This window comes from Aotus nancymaae, unplaced genomic scaffold (assembly GCF_030222135.1).
Source record: "Aotus nancymaae isolate 86718 unplaced genomic scaffold, 86718_ANA_hifiasm-v0.15.2.pri h1tg000007l, whole genome shotgun sequence".
Classification (NCBI taxonomy): Eukaryota; Metazoa; Chordata; class Mammalia; order Primates; family Aotidae; genus Aotus; species Aotus nancymaae.
The window spans coordinates 1,033,482-1,049,787 of NW_026988418.1; the positions used below are offsets into that span (position 1 = coordinate 1,033,482).

General features: G+C 55.9%; 1 protein-coding gene across 1 annotated transcript; it reads right to left on the bottom strand.

The window, feature by feature from the left end:
- Positions 1–11,280: 11,280 nt before the first annotated feature.
- POU3F1 (POU class 3 homeobox 1) lies at positions 11,281–14,247 on the bottom strand. Its single transcript, XM_012441053.3, has one exon. It carries the CDS (start codon positions 14,195–14,197, stop codon positions 12,842–12,844), a length of 1,356 nt encoding a protein of 451 aa, XP_012296476.3. The 5' UTR covers positions 14,198–14,247; the 3' UTR covers positions 11,281–12,841.
- Between the last annotated feature and the right edge of the window lie 2,059 nt (positions 14,248–16,306).

Here is a 16,306-nt window from a genome sequence, read left to right on the forward strand (position 1 = left end):
AGGAGAATTGCTTGAACCTGGGAGGTGGAGGTTGCAGTGAACAGAAATCGGGCCACTGCACTCCAGCCTGGGTGACAGAAAAAAAAAGACTGAGTTTCTTTCTTTCTTTTTTTTTTCTTTTATTGAGATGGAGTTTTGCTCTTGTTACCCAGGCTGGAGTGCAATGGCGCGATCTTGGCTCACCGCAACCTCTGCCTCCCGGGTTCAAGCAATTCTCCTGCCTTAGCCTCCCGAGTAGCTGGGACTACAGGCGCATGCCACCATGCCCAGCTAATTTTTGTATTTTTTAGTAGAGACGGGGTTTCACCGTGTTGACCAGGATGGTCTCGATCTCTTGACCTTGTGATCCACCCGCCTCGGCCTCCCAAAGTGCTGGGATTACAGGTGTGAGCCACCACACCTGGCAAGACTGAGTTTCTTTCATTGTGGGGACAACACAGGGATGGGGCCAAGGTGTATGTGCATGTGCCTCTGCATGTGTGTGCAAGGGAGTGGATACATGTGCTTTTGTGGAGGGTAGTGCCCCCTGCTCTGCCTTGTCCTTTGACCTCTAGTAGGAGGGGTGACTTCTATGGTCAGCATCTTCCAGCTCAGGCTGGAACCAGAGCTGTGACTTTCAAGGTGATAGAGCCAGAGTGTCACTTTTTTTTTTTTTTTAATCTTTTGAGATAGGATCTCACCCTGGGCAACAGGGTGGAGTGCATTGGTGCGATTGTGGCTTACTGCAGCCCTGACCTCCTGGGCTCAAGTGATCCTCCCACCTCAGCCTCCCAAATAGCTGGGACTACAGATGCACGCCATCACAGCTGGCTAATTTTTAAAATATTTTGTAGAGATGGGGTCTTTCTGTGTTGTCCAGGCTGGTCTCAAACTCCTGGGCTCAAGTGACCTTTCCACCTCAGCCTCCCCAAATGCTGGGATTACAGGCATGAGTCATCGTGCCTGGGCCATACCTAGGATTATCAAAGGAGTTTATCTGCCCCACCTCTTCCCTCACTAAGATGCTAAGGTGGATGTAGCAAAGGGGTTATCTGAAGAGACCCTTCCCCTAAAGTCTCCAGGGGGTTGAGGTCCAGGGCCTCAGAGAAGGGGCAAACCGGTATGAATGACACAGAATTTGAAAGGAAGCCCAAGGCTCGACTTTGTCATATAACATTACATATATTGTGTGAAGCTTTTCCAATGGGTCCTTTGCTGGGAGCCCCATCTAATTTTCTCACTAGGGCTGGTCCACCCCTAAACCCTTCTGGTGGTCCTGAGAGTCTGGGGCAGGAAGCTAAGCTACTGCCTGGGATGAGATGAGGGAGGGGCACCCAGGCATGGGCATGAGGAGGCATCTGGGTGAGAGGGGACAGCACATGTGCCCTCAAACTCTCCAGGCTTCTCTCCAATTAGCAGCTTCAGGTGGTGTGGCTGAGGAGTGTATCTAGGTGATCCTACCGCCTCCCTTTTTGTGTCCTTTGACCTCTCCCCCACCACATACAGTCTCTGAATCTCATCAGGTAAGGGGGAGACAGTATGGGAGTGGTTAGCAGTGGAGTGGAAAGGACCAGGCCTGCAGGGGCTGGGATGGAGGCTTTGTATGACCCCATAGGACTGAGGTTGAGGATGGGCAGAAGCCAGGGCTGAGGCTGAGGCTAGAGCTGGGATTTGAAGTTGGAGCCGAGTTGAACGTGGGCTAAAGTGAGATGTAGGAGGCTGGGCTGGAAGGGCATCTCCTTCAGTCTTGAAAGGATTCTGAGACACCTATATTTGGAGTCCAAGGCAGATGTTCTCCCCCAGGTGAGGAGAATGTTTGGCGTCTGCTCTCCCCTTGGAGGCTGGGGTGGGACACATCCCCTCCCCCTGCTCCCCACAGCCAGGCAGAGTCATACATCACCAAGGGGCTGGGCTCCCTAGATATATTGCCCTCATGCGTCGCTATAGCAACCCCACTCTAATCCTACATTATTCTAATGTGGTCCCCTTCCCCACCGTGATGTATAGCTGGGGTCTCAGAGCTGCTAGGTCCCTTTTCTGAGAGTCTGCTCCGTGTACCCCATCTTGCCTCTCTTCACCCTGTGTATGGGACTCTTTCTGAGGCTGTGTGTGGAGGTGGGTCTGGCCCATCAGCCTACCCGCCTGCTTCCCCAGTGAGGGGAAGTGGGAGGCCATATGTCCCCGGCCCTGGCACACGAGTGCCTGACGCACCGACCCACGCCAGCCTGCCCAGCCTCGGGACCTGAGGCCTTGGGGTTGGGGGCCAGGGCTGGACAATGGCTGCATTCCGGCTGTTAGCCACAGGCCCCCATTGTTCCTGTGGACACTGCCTGCTTGAGGGCCGAGATTCTGGCCCTCACCCCGCGTGGGGCGTAGGATGCTCCCTGGACCACTCCCCCGGGGACCATAGAGGGGTGATTCATAGGGTGGCCAGGGCAGAGCAGGCCCCAGCTGTGCCCAGATTCTGGGGCTGGGAGGGGGAGGCAACTGAGGGTTGTTTGTGTCAGGGGAGGGGGGTTGAATAGCCAGGGGACTCCAGGCCCTGGACACCAACCACGTCATCTACCCTGCCTCATGTGTGGGCTGGCCAGAGAGGCCCCATTGTCAGAGGAGCAGGCCCACCCAGGTTGGAAGGGAAGCGAGAACCGAAGACGACCACCTCAAACTGGGAAAACCTATACCCCCCACAGTCTGCACTGCTGGGGAAACTGAGGTCCAGAGAATGGCAGGGACTCGCTCAAAGTCACACAGCAGGGCGGTGACAGGCCCCAGTTGGTGGTGATATTGCCCCATATCTCCCTGGAGATGCTGCTGCCATTTCTGACAGAGACTGAGCCCAAGTGGTGACTTCCGTTTTGGCAGAAGTGATGTTCATGAGCTCCTTCCTCTCCCTCACTTCCTCTGAAATCCCTCTAGTTTAGGTCAGCACTTGCATCCCTGGAGTAAGAAATTGGAGGCTGGGCCCGGTGGCTTATACTTGTAATCCCAACACTTTGGGAGGCCAAGGTGGGAGGATCGCTTGAGGTCAGGAAACGGAGACTAGCCTGAGCAACCTAGCGAGACCCTGTCTTTACAGAAAGAAAAATATAAATTAGCCAGGTGTGGTGGCACATGCCTCTACCCTGTAGCGCTAGCTGTTTGGGAGGCTGAGGCAGGAGGATTGCTTGAACCTAGGAGTTCAAAGTCACAGTGGGCTATGACACACCACTGCACTCCAGCCTTGGCAACAGAGAAAGAAAAATAGAACTAAGGGGAGTCCTAGGGCTATGCAGAGCCCACTACACCTTCTGTGGGGCACTCAGGAAATGGGTGGGGCATGGAGGTTCCCAGTCTCTGACACACAGGATGTATAGATGCAACAATGGACTTCATTGTTTCTGCCCAATTTTTTCATGTAGGCCCTCATATACCTACCCTATATGACCTGAGCGTTAGGGAAGGGAAGAGACTAATCTAGGAGTGATTTGAAAACAGAGGGACTGGTCTTATCTATCTCTGTGCTCAGTATAGGGCCTGGTTGTTAAATTGGACGATTGGATGAGTGGATGGTAGACAGATGGGTAGGTGGTTGAACAGGTAGTTGAAGAGTGGATGGATGAATGTGTGAGTGGATGGGTGGGTAGATGGATGAATGGATGGGTCGGGGGGTTGATGAATGGGTGAGTGGATGGGAGTAGAATGGATGGATGGATGAACGAACGGGAGAATGCCCATTTCATATACCGAGGTCAGGGCATGATAGATGACCCAACTTGGGATGAAGAGTGGAATGAGGCCTGGATGCAGGTACCTGGGCAGCACCTTGGAGGCTTGGTTGTCCTGTGGCACGGTTTGGTGGTCCACCTCTGCGCAGGGATGCAGTAGAAGCAGGAATTGAGACCTAAAGAAATCTATGGGCAGACTTAGTCTCATGGTGGGTGAATTTTTTGTGCTGAGGTTAAGGGAGGGGGCAGGGGGTCACTGGTGGAAGGGTCCTGAGAAGGGCAAGGAGGCTAATGAGTGGAGTCTAAGGGTTCAGGCTCAGTGACTTTGGCTCCTTAGAATTAGGCCCAGAGCCAGGACCCCCCTGTACCCTACCCCCAGGCAAACACTCTCTCATTCTTCATGACCCAGCTTAATAGTACCACCCTCTATGAGGCCTTCCCTAGCCCTCTGGGTGCTGTCTCCCCAGAACCCAGCACAGAGCCTTAGTCCATAGAAGGGGACCAGTGCACATAACCGAGGACACGGGGATGCTACAAAGTGGCAGAAGTAGGGAATAGGTTGAGAGACTGTACCTGTTGCTAATTTTCTGGGTTATCTCAGGTAAGGCCCTCAATATCCTTGGGCCTCAGTTTCCTCACCTGTAGACTGGGGATGGGGATCTTGAGCTTTTCTTTCCAGAGTGGTTTTGAAAATGAAGAGAAATAATTCTAGGTTGGGGAAGCACTAGGCATTATTTTTCTGCACTGCTTAAGCTCAGCAATAATATAATTATATATATTGTACATATAAAATTTTTTTATAGCTAACATTTAATGTGCACTTGCAATGTGCCAGGCTGTCTTCTGAGTGTTTACATATATCATCCCTCATCTAGTCCTCACAGCAATTCTATAAAGAAGGCACTATCATTATCTTCATTTACAGATGAGGAAACTGAAGTTTGGAGGGCTTAAGTAGCTTGCCAAAAGTCTCATGAGTAGTAGGGGGTGCAGCCAGGATGGATGTCTGGGCAGTTGCCAGGACCCACATTCTTAGGTGCTACAGGTAGCTGCTCAGTAAATGGCGGCTTGGAGTGGATCAATCAGAAGGGCGTCCTGACGGTATTGATGACCCCAGGCAAGTTACACAACTTTCTTGAGCCTCATGAGATTCAGGTTGAGCACAGAGCTAGATAAGAGCCCTATGTTGAGTACAGCCATAGATAAGACCAGACCCTCTGTTTTCTTCTTTTCTTTTTTTGAGAGGGAGCCTCGCCCTGTTGCCCAGGCTGGAGTGCAATGGTGTGATCTGCAACCTACACCTCCTGGGTTCAAACAATTCGCCTGCCTCAGCATCCCAAGTAGCTGGGATTACAGGCACCCGCCACCATGCCCAGCTAATTTTTGTATTTTTAGTAGAAACGGGGTTTCTCAATGTTGGCTAGGCTGGTCTTGAACTCCTGACCTCGTGATCCACTAATCTTGGCCTCCAAAAGTGCTGGGATTACAGGTGTGAGTCACTGTGCCTGGCCAGTCCCTCTGTTTTCAAAACATACCCCAATAGTAGGGTGGTGGAGAAAAGGGCAGCTACTGGCCAATAAACTCCATCACCCTTGGTCTCCAGCTTCTCTCTCTGGCCCAGTCCTGAGTCCTGGAACCTCCCCTGCTTGGGGCAAATACCCAAGAGCTGAACACCACTTTTTGGCCCAGCAGGGGGTGTCATGGGCCGGCCTGGGAGTCCATGTCCCAGGTCCATGTCCAGGGCATCTGAGTGGGCTCTGGGAGTCAGCGAAAATGGGCTTTATTCCAGCTTCTGTCATTAACTAATCTTGCTGCCTTGGACAAGTCACTCTGGGCGCCGCTTTCCTTATCTATAAAATACAAATAACTAATGTGATGTAGTGAAAATAAAGCACAAAGTAGTGATGGGAAAAGATCTTAGGATGCCTTGGACAGAGTGGGGTCCCTGGCCAAAGTTCATTACACTATGGTCTTCTTCCCTGTTCACTGGTTTCTGTACAATACCCTGCTCAGGCCTCACAATAAAATAGCTTTCAGGCCCAGCGTGGTGGCTCAAGCTTGCGATCTCAGCAATTTGGGAGGCCGAGGCAGGTGGATCACTTGAGGTCAGGAGTTCGAGAACAGCCTGGCCAACAGGGTGAAACCTGTCTCTACTAAAAAAATAAAAAAATTAGCTGGGTGTGGCAGCAGGTGTCTGTAATCCCAGCTACTCAGGAGGCTGAGGCGGGAGAATCATATGAACCTGGGAGGTGGAGGTTTCAGTGAGCCGAGATCTCACGACTGCACTCCAGCCTAGGCAACAGGGATACTTTGTCTCAAAAAAAGCCCCCCAAAACAGCAGGTTTCATTCATTCATCACTTATGCAAACTCTATATGCATATTATCCCACTAAATTCTCAAAACAACTCTATGATCAGTGAACTGACTTTGTTACCATACCAGAAAAAGGAGGCACAGAAATGTAAGTAGTTGGCCTAAATGAAACTAATAAGAGGTGGAGTCAGGATTTGTGCCCAGGGGTCTGGTCCCACAGCCCCTGTCCTTCACTATTCTGCTCTCTACCTCCTTGGAGGCATGGTCAGCTTCTGGAGGGACTGTGATGACAAGGGGAGAAGGCAGGTAAGTCACAGAGGCTGGAGGGGGCCTGGCTGTGGGCTAGGTCTGTCCATGAGCTGCTTGGGTCAGCTCTACCAGCTTCTGTGTGGAGGGAGCACTCCCTCCTCCCCAGGCCAGGCCAGCTCCAGGGAAGGCCCAAAGATGGGGACAATATCCCATTCCAAGCTACAGGAGCAGTGGTAATGCAAGGTCCAGGTCTGCTCCGGCTTTTGCTCTTGCTCAGAGCTGAATAATCTGGGGCCTTTGAAGAAGGATTTCTGAAAAGCCATCAGGAGTGAATCATTGACTTAGGGAGGCGATGAATCAACGGGGAGTTCATAAAACGGCAAATGAATCGGGTGTGAGAGCGACAGAGCCACTGCTATTCCCCAGAACCCTCCGGGGACAGAGAGCCGAGAGAAAAGAAATAAAAATAACACGGGGCCTTACGCCTGCCACAAACCCCAGGCAGCCCCTCCTTCCAAGTGGGAAGACAGAGTGGGGCAGAGGGACGGGACCCACTGGTGGGTGAAGTGGGGCCAGAGGGAGGCTCCTGGGGGCACTCCCAGCTCTCTGGGTCCAGGCCGTGGGTGTAATTAGCAAATGCCTTTTCACTTCTTTTCAGGAGCCCTCACAAGAAAGAACACTGATTTTGACGAACACCCAAAATAATGTGAGATCAGGCACCATGCATTATGCATGAGGTCTGATTTAACATGAACATTATTTCTTGTGTACGAGACCATATGCCTCCGTGCTGTCTCTGCAGCCTAATAATACCCAGACCCACCCTGGTCAGGCTCAGCAGGAGACACGTCCACTGGTGTGTGTGTGCTGCAGGGAGGGATTGGGGCAAAGCTCTCCTGGTACTTAGTGGTACTTAGGTCTTCTGAGGAGAGCCCACTCAGATGCCCTGGAGCAGGGTGGGTAGTGGGAGGTGGGTCATGCCCTTGGAGAAAGACGAGGGATCTGGGGGTGGGTGTAACCATGTGAATGTGCCACTGTGCATGTGTGTGTGTGTGTGTGTATGTGTGTGCATGTGTGTGACATCAGGAGCCCGTGACTAGGTGATGCTGAGTTCATTGCATAGCAGTGTGGGGGCATATGCATAGCTGAGGTTTTACTGCATAAGAAGGACTACGGCAGGAATGGATAGATCTAATTGCTGTGTGTGTTTGTATATATACACGCATATGTATGTGTGGGGGTGTGTGTTTAAAAAATAAGATCACACATACATACAAACACACAGCCTAACTTTAATTATCTGAAAGGAGCAGGAGAGATCTGGGAGGAGCTGGGACAATGATGGACAGGGATGTGTTTGGAAAGCAGTTTAGGGGCAAGCGCTTGGAAATCCTGAGAGAAGGGGACCGGGTCAAATGTTGCAAAGGATGGCCGTGTGTGCTTAATCACATATTACATGTGCCAGGTACTCAGCGACTCTGAAGAGCTCAACACCAAAGACCAGAAAGCTGGTCTCAGACTGCTCAAACTATGGTGTGGGTGTGACTACGGGTGTGTTAGCATGCGTGTGAGTGAGCAAGGTGGCGAGAGCCTAGATCGGGGTTTTAACTGGCTGAGGGGAGGAGTGATGGGGATGGGGATGAGTGGGAGAGAGACAGAGGAGGTGGTGTATGATCGTGGGTTTCTGAGAGTGGCTGTGTGAATGGGTGGGGTGGAAGATGAGAGGGAAGGGTCACGGATAAGCGCGCGCGCGCGCGCGTGTGTGTGTTTGTGTGTATGAGAGAGAGAGAGAGCGAGCAAGAGAGGCAGGCTTGCTTCCTCTGGACACTAAAGTTGCCTCTGCTCTAACTGCCAGTCCCTCCTGGAGGAGCCCACTCGAAGCTTACTTTCTGGGGGCATCCTTAGCTTCAAGGTGGCTCTGGTGACTGCTGCCAGGTCCCAGTTCAGGGACCAATAGAGGGCAGTCCTCTCACATGGAGGCCTCAGAGGCAGCAAGGGGAGCCCCGAATGGCCAAACACCATTTGAACTTCAGGGCCTTTAAATATGACAGGCAGGGACAAACCTGATGGCTCCTCCAGCTGCTTCTGGTCTCACTCTCCAAGCCAGAGGCCCTGAGTAGATCATCTTGGCTGAGCTTAGGACAGCAACTAGGACAGGTGACCAACCTCCTCTCACTCCACCCCCTGCTTAGGTGGGTCTCCTTTTTGGAGCTGAAGCCCTGCTGGGGAAAGTTCCAGGGAGGGAGGCAGTCTGGTCCTGGGTGTGTCATCGGAGGCCCAGAGCCTCTCCAGGGCAGGCTGAGTTCTGAATAGCTCTACGTGGGCATCTGCGATTGGGGGTCAGTTAGTCCTATGGACGTCCAGTAAAGTCCTAGGGTCAAGGGATGATTGCATGGGACCTAAGACATGCAACATATAAACTAGTGCAACTTTCTGGGCAGTAGGAGGGGGAGAATACAAATGTCCTCCTGCTGGCTTTGCCTTGATGACCACAGGTGACAAGGATGACCACCTTCCTTCCTTTTGGTATTGGCCAGCCTCCATCCTGTAAATGTTCTTCCAGCTCAGCTCAAAGCATTAGCAATGTAGCCTTGGTTTTCTTTTTCCTCTCCTACCTCTGGGATCAGCTATGGCTTTGCACACACAATGGCATACACACAAATTCTTACACCAACTTGCGGAGGTTCACATGGGGACAGAGAAGTTCTAACTACCATCATCTGTGGCCACATCATCATAAACAATAATTTTGTTCAAGTGAGATGGGGAGGGAGATGGGATCAGAAAATTCCCAATATGCTAGGGAAAGCTTGAACTTCCTTGGAGGTCGATGCTAGGGTCACATACCTCTCCTGAACAAAAGGAAGTCTGAGACTCTCAGGCACAGGCAGATAGATACACATACCCTTGGGACAGAGAGACTGCATCAAGGCCACAGTTGGCTGTGCTTGTCCTAACTCTGTTCTATCCAGGGAAAAAGATTCCTCTTCCTATAAAGTGCTGAGGTTCCTGCCGTCTAGGGGCCTTCTGCGACCAAGCGGTTGGTCACCGGGTAGCTATCCCACGCTGGTGTCTCATTAAGCCAAATCCTTACAAAGTAAAAGATTTTCTTCCATCCCTTTCCTCACTTTTTTTTTCATTTTTTTTTGTTCTACTCCTCAGCTGCTGCTGGTTCTTGGGAGGTTGCTTTGTTTTGCTGTTTTTGAGTTGACTTGCTTAAATAATAAACCCACCCTCTTGTAGAGGATTAAGCAGACAATTAGGAAATCAATCAATCAATTGGTGTCAGCTGCAGGCAGAGGCCAGTGAAAGGCCCCATCTTCCTGGTGGCCCTTTCCAACCCCAAAACCTGCTGAGGCTCTGGGCCTCACAGGCAGCGGGAGCTCTCAGCTTCATTTGCTTCCATTTCAGAGCCTTGAAGCTGGGACAAATCCAGGAATGGAGAAATAAGGAGGGAGGAGGGAAGAGTGTGTGGCGCCTTCAAAGTTTTGTACTTAGTGGAGCAGGAAATGAGAGGCTGAGGCAGGGTGGTCAGTGGCTCCCGGCTGTGCCATTGCCTGGCTGGCCTGTTCGTTCCCGCTTCCTCTTTAGGAAACACAGGAGGACAGGCTACCTGGCCCACCAGTGTGGGGAACGGCTGGGACACAGGTGCCAATTACAGGGCTATTGGCTCACGTGGCTGGACTGAGGTGAAAAAGAAAAAAGGAGCAAAGGAGTGAGAGGCTGGGGCTCTAGAAACCGAGGCAGCATTTGTGCTTGCAGAGACAATCCCCTCCAAGAGTGAGGGCTGAGTGCAGAAAGTCACCAGGAACTCTCAGTATGGCACAGTCATCCTGAGGCCCCAGCCCACGAGGGAACACCAACTTGGGGACCTGTGGACACCTCTCTGGACATCCCTGATGCCGTCGGCTAGAGGCCAGGCCTCTCACAGGCCTGGACATGGGCAGCTTCCTTTCAGGAGGGGCCCCACATATCCCTTCACTAGGGACAACTTTCTTCCCAGCTAAGAGATTGTGCCTTCAAGCTTTGGCTTCACAAAGAGTGAGAGAAATTGCATGTGGCTTCTCCTGAGAGGGGAAAAGAACTGCGCCTATGGAGGAAGCAGGAAGAGCTCTTTTATTAGTATTTTTAAGAACAGTTGTTTTAAAGGAGAAAATAAGATCGTCACTGGAACACAGGTAGTCTGGGGTTCTGCTCCTGGAACCAGATCTGCCCCCAGACATCCTGACTCACTCCAGAAGACAGCATCTGAGAATGTCTATGCTCTCCCCTGCACTCCATACCGCGGTCTTGGGTACCCACCCTTGGAGAGGAGATACCAGGTCTTTCTGGTGGCACAGTTGCCCATGCCTCCACTTCTCCCCAAGAGAAAGCTGGGGCAGTGGTTTGTTTGCAGAGAAGTAGGACCGGCTTTGCCCAAGCAAATTGGCAGGGCCTCCCTCCCCAGGCTGACCCAGCTCACACAGGACCACAAAACCGACCTCTATCTAAGCTGTTAGAACTCCCAGTGATCCAGGGAGGCTTGGGCACCATTTGTTTTTGGGTGGAGAGCCTGCTGGAGTAGGATGGTAGGGCCTGACCAGGCTGCCAGGTGCCCTAGGACCTGGAATGGTGAAGTTGGCCCAGACCCCTCATATAGAGTGCAAGGTGAAAGGAAAGTTGGGGGCTGAGGTGTCAGCTGGGGGATTACAGATTCTAGGCTGGTGACCCAGGCTGAGGTGGGCTTCTTTCTTGGCTGAGAAGAGCAGTCGAGTTGTGCATGAGCGATGGCTGACCCGAATTCCAGGTGATGTCTTTGGCTCACTGTCCCAGGCCCTGGGGGACATGAAGCGGCTTCATCTTCCCTAAACTGATGCGCATGAGGCAGGGGCCCAACTGTTGCCCATGGCCTGATATCCATCTAGGTCTGCACGGTCATCTTCCTCCAAGATCTCTCTTAGTGAGATCAGAACTTCAGGGAGGTGAAGCAGGGTATGCCATCACTTCGCCCCAAAACCCACCAAGCCCTAGCAGTAAAGAGGACAGGACACAGCCCTGGGGTACATATTTATGTGAGTAATAAAATATTTACTATAACATAAATATAAAGGGAACTTCCCAGTCTACATTATTTTTTTTGCAATAAAGATACAAAGAGAATGCACCGAAACATTGTTTCAAAAATAATAAAAATAAAATAACAAAATTTAAATTCAAACCTTAACAAACAGAAAAAGAAATGGAGAAGGGGGAAGCTCCAAACACATCCAGAAAATAAATAGAGATGGGTCAGAAATTCGGAAATCATATTAAAATATCTTTTTCGGATTAGTCAGTGTACAAAATCCTTTAGGGTAGGAAGGAAGGGTAACCCGGAAAACCAAAAATAAAAACCAAGCACAAAAGGTTTCTTCTCCCCGCCAGTGTGTACATATCTCACATATTTACATGGTTCCCACCTTACCCCAAAGTTGGGGAATTTTTCTCCCGGCCTCCCCTGGCATCCCGCATCCCGGCGGGCTGGAAAGGGAGCAGAGGGAAGCTGCAGGGAATCAGGCGAGGGTTCTCAGAGAACGGCTTATTTCTACAGCTGGTTTAAAAAAAAAAAAATCTCTCCAACTTTTCCAAGTTTCGTTTGGTGTGGCCAGGAGGGCAGGGCCCCGCGGGGAGCAGGGGCCCCGCTGTGCGGTGTTCGGTCTGCAGCAGGGCAGAAGTCCCTTCCCATCTGGGTGTGTGGGAGCGCAGACCCCTCCCGCGTGGCCGGGAACCAAGCCGGGGCTCGGATGAAACGAAACGAAAAATGAACACTCGAAATTGTTTTTTGTTAGGTTTTTTTTTTTTTTTTTTTTTTTTTTTTGCTTTTTTCTGAGGGGAGGGGAGGGAAAAATAAATTAGGCTAGATTAAAGCTTTGGCTATTTCCTGCTTTTATACACAGACGCGGCTCTCGCGACCTCCCCTCCGGGGCCCCGATAAATACAGTATACAGCGATTTAAATTAAGGGCGCGGGCGGAGTTAGAAGGACCCCAGGAGCCGAGAGGCTCCACGAATAAATAAAAACCGTAAAAAACCAAGCCCGGAGAACGGGGAAAAGGGAGTGGTGCGCATCCTTATAGGAGAGAAGAGGCGTGTAGCGAATAAAGTGACAGCCCCCCGACCCTGGACCCGCAGGCTCAGGAGTCCACGCCGGGAGAGGGGATGGAGAACTCTCCTCGCTTCGTCCTCTCTCCCGGGGAATCCCTAACCCCGCACCGCGTTACCTGTCGCTTTGGGGAGGCCGCTGCCGGGATCCGGCCCCGAACAGCCCGGGGGGCAGGGGCGGGGGTCGTCGAGGGGATGGGGGCAGAGAGCAGGCGACGGGCACAATGCCCGGGGTGAGTTGGCGAGTTCCGGATCTTCGCTCCTCTCTCCGGGGGCTCGGGTGACGCAGCCTACCGGCCGTCTTCGCCGCTCACCGGAGAGGGTCGTCCGGGTGTTTGGTTTTGTTCGAAAGTTTCTGGGCTTTTTTTTTTTTTTTTTGTAAAATCCAAAGCAACCGAACAAAAAGAGTCCAGGCCGCGCGGGCGGGCTGCGCGCCCGCGCCCTGCAGCGCGCCGGTCGGGGCCCGGCCCGCGGGGTCACTGCACAGAGCCGGGCAGTGTGTGGTGGTGGTGGTGATGCAGCGCCGCCGGCGGGGGCGGCGGGGGCGCCGAGGGTGGCGATGCGCCGCCCCCGCTGGGCCCTAGCTCCCCAGGCGCATAAACATCGTCCATGGGCGGGTGGCCCGCGCCGGCCGCAGGGGTCATGCGCTTCTCCTTCTGCCGCCGGTTGCAGAACCAGACGCGCACCACCTCCTTCTCCAGCTGCAGGCTGTCGGCCAAGCCGGTGATCTCGTGCGCCGAGGGCTTGGGGCACTTGAGAAAGTGGCTCTCGAGCGCGCCTTTGACCCCCACCTCGATGGACGTGCGCTTCTTGCGCTTGCGGCCCTGCGCCGCGATCTTGTCCAGGTTGGTGGGGCTGCCGCTGGACGAGTCGGTCTCCTCCAGCCACTTGTTGAGCAGCGGCTTGAGCTTGCACATGTTCTTGAAGCTCAGCTGCAGGGCCTCGAAGCGGCAGATGGTGGTCTGCGAGAACACGTTACCGTAGAGCGTGCCCAACGCCAGCCCCACGTCGGCCTGCGTGAAGCCCAGCTTGATGCGCCGCTGCTTGAATTGCTTGGCGAACTGCTCCAGGTCGTCCGAGCTGGGCGCATCCTCGTCCGAGTGCTCGCCCACCGACGAGCCGCCGCCGCCCGCGCCCGGGTGCAGGTGCGCCGCCGCCGCGTGCAGGCCGCCCGCGTGTGCATGTCCGTGTGCGTGTCCGTGGGCGCCCAGATGCGGCGGCGGCGACGGCTCCAGCTGCGCCTCGTGGCCGTCCTCGTGCAGCGCGTGGTGCAGGCCCGGCCCCGCGCCGCCACCGCCCGCCGCCAGCATCCCGGCCAGGCCGCCGCCGCCGCCCCCCGGGTAGGCCGCCTGCGCGTACAGCCCGAGCGGCTGGGGCTGGTGGCCCCCGCCGGCCCCGGGCGACGGCGACATGGCCGGGCCCAAGTGGTGCGCCGTGCTGCCCTGCGCCCATGCCGCGCCCGCGTGGGCCGCCCCCTGGTGCACCAGGCGCGCGTGGAAACCTCCGCCGCCGCCGCTGTCGTCGGCTCGGCCGGTGCTGCCGCCGCCTGCCTTGCCGTGTTCTAGGTGCGGACCGCCGGCCCAGTCGCCGCCGCCGCCTCCTCCGGTGGGTAGCCACTGGGGGTGCGCTAGGCCCACAGGGTGGCCCGCGCCCGCGCCCAGCCACTCGTGGTGCATCAGCTTCTGCACTTCGCGGTACGCGGCCCCTGCGTGCAGTCGCTCGGCGGCCGCCGCCGCCGCCGCTGCCGCCGCAGCGTCCGGGTGCATGAGCGGCCCGGTGCCCCCGGCTCCGCCACCGGGGCCCCGCGGCAGGTACTGCGCGGTGGTGGCCATGCCGCCCCACGCCCTGCGCCGCGCCGCCGCCGCCGCTCCGCTCCGTCTGCGGGCCCCGCCGCCTCGCTCCGCCGGCTTAAAGACCCGACCCGCTCGGCGCTCCGGAGCCCCACCCCGCCCGCCGCCCATTGGCTGCCCGCGGAGCCGCCTCCCGCCCCCCGGCCCCGGCCCCCGCCCCCCGCTCCCGCCCGCCGCCCGGCCCGGCCGCCCAGAGCTCTCCATTGGGCGTCGCTCCCGGGGTCCCGCGCGCCGGCCGTGCTGATTGGCCGCTGGGGCTTCATTCACGGCCCCCCTACCGTCCGCGTACACACTCACGCCCCGGGGGCGCGGCCGCCACGTGGGGAGTGGGGCGGGGGTGGCCCTGGGACCGCACCCCCTCTCGTCCTGGCTGTGTGGGCCCAGCTTTCCCCCAGCGCTGGAGACTCCGAGCCCGGCCGGTCCCACATTCCACGCGAGTTGAATTCCCGCCCGCATCCCGCCCGGGCAGCCGGGATTGCGGGCTCCGGGAGGCGCTCGGGCTCCGAGAAGCGGCTCAGCCCCGCGCCCCTCCCTCCGCAGTACCGCTGCCGGCGGACCAGGATTCCCGCGGGTCCTGGCGGCTGCGAGCGGGAGGCGGCGCGGATTCCCGGCTCGGTTCCGGCGCGACTGCTCACCGCGCTCGCCCGCCTCTCCTCCCGCGGCTGCCAGCGTGCACCGGGCGCTCCTCGGCGCGTCTGCCCGGCCCGTCTCGGCTTTCCTTCTCCTCCCTCTAGTCCTAGTGTCGCAACTCCGCCAACCTCTGCTGCCCTGAGAGCACGTCCGGCGCGGGCGGAGTCGGACGAACTCGGGCTTCACGCCTCGCGCGGGCACCCCTTCTCCCGGGCACTGCGGCCCAGGTTAGTACCGCGCGGGCGGCTGGGGCTGGGGCGGCGGGCGGCAGCGGTTCTACAGTCCTACGCGAGCCCCCGGTACCCGGCCGCGCTCCGGGGTTCCGGAAGGAGAAGACCTCGAGGTGGAGACTGTGGCTCCGGGGAAAACGCTGCTGGCGAGGGCGCTAGTGAGGGGTGGACATTGGGCCCAGGGGTATCCGACCTGCTCCGTTGCAGCCTTCTCGCTCCTTCTCCCAACTTGAACGGCTCATCGGCTGTGGTCATGGTAGGGTCACGCCCCGGGAGAGGAGAGGAGAAGGATGGACTCAGGGAAGGGCCGCGGGCACTCCAGAAATCCGGCCTGCAGGTCGGGAGCTGTCCAGCCTCGCCAGGAGCCCCGGGCTGGAGTTTCCCCGGACTTGCCTGGAGCTGCTGAAAAGGGAATTGAGATGAAGGAGACCTTGTTGGAAAGGTGCGCAGTGGAATTCAGCTACCTCCTCACGCCCCAGCCCTTAAGGACCCCCTGAAGGATCTTGAGTGGAGTCGGACCTCACTGCAGTTCCTCTGTGCCTCCTTACCCGACCTTGGGCCCCAGGCTGAGGGGACTGAGCTGTGTTCTCTCCTCTACCCCACACCGAGACTTGGGTCCCAGGGAGTCTTCAGCTGCCAGTCCTCCCACTTTTCTCTCCTGGATCTTGCCTCAAGTGGATTTATAGCTTACAGGGCCCTGGGGTCCCAGATCACAGAACTGAGCTGGGGGCCCAGCCAGGGGCCCACTGAGCAAGTCAGGTCTGTGGAATAAAGCCTCAGCGTGGGAAAAAAGGTCCTGGGGGCTCAGGTGGCAGATGGCATCGGAACGATCCAGGGTGGCTGGGACAGAGTTGACAGTGACAGGGGTCACCCTGGGCACTGACTTTGATCATGTGGGCCCTGAATGGCCTAGGACCGGCCAGGGAAGGAGTGGGACAGAGCAGGGCCCTTGTCTGGCCATTGGTCACTGTCCTGAGCAGGCTCCATGGTCCCACCCTACCTGTAAGAGCTGTGATGGAGTTCTGTGTCTGAACCCAGCTAGAGATACTGGGCTTTCCTGGACTCTGGCCCAGGAAATGGTCACCTTGAGGCAACCCAGGCGCTTCACCTTCCTGCCCCCTTTCCCAGGCCCAGGAGGTAGGAGGTAGGCTGGGAATCCTGCAGTGAAGTCCCTCTCATGCCAGCCCTAACCAGGCCTGTGTGATATTGAAACTTGGGCTTTCAGCCTGGA

What these genes read in the sequence shown, in the direction of transcription:
- POU3F1 (XM_012441053.3), bottom strand. Translation starts at nt 14,197, where the DNA reads ATGGCCACCACCGCGCAGTACCTGCCGCGGGGCCCCGGTGGCGGAGCC.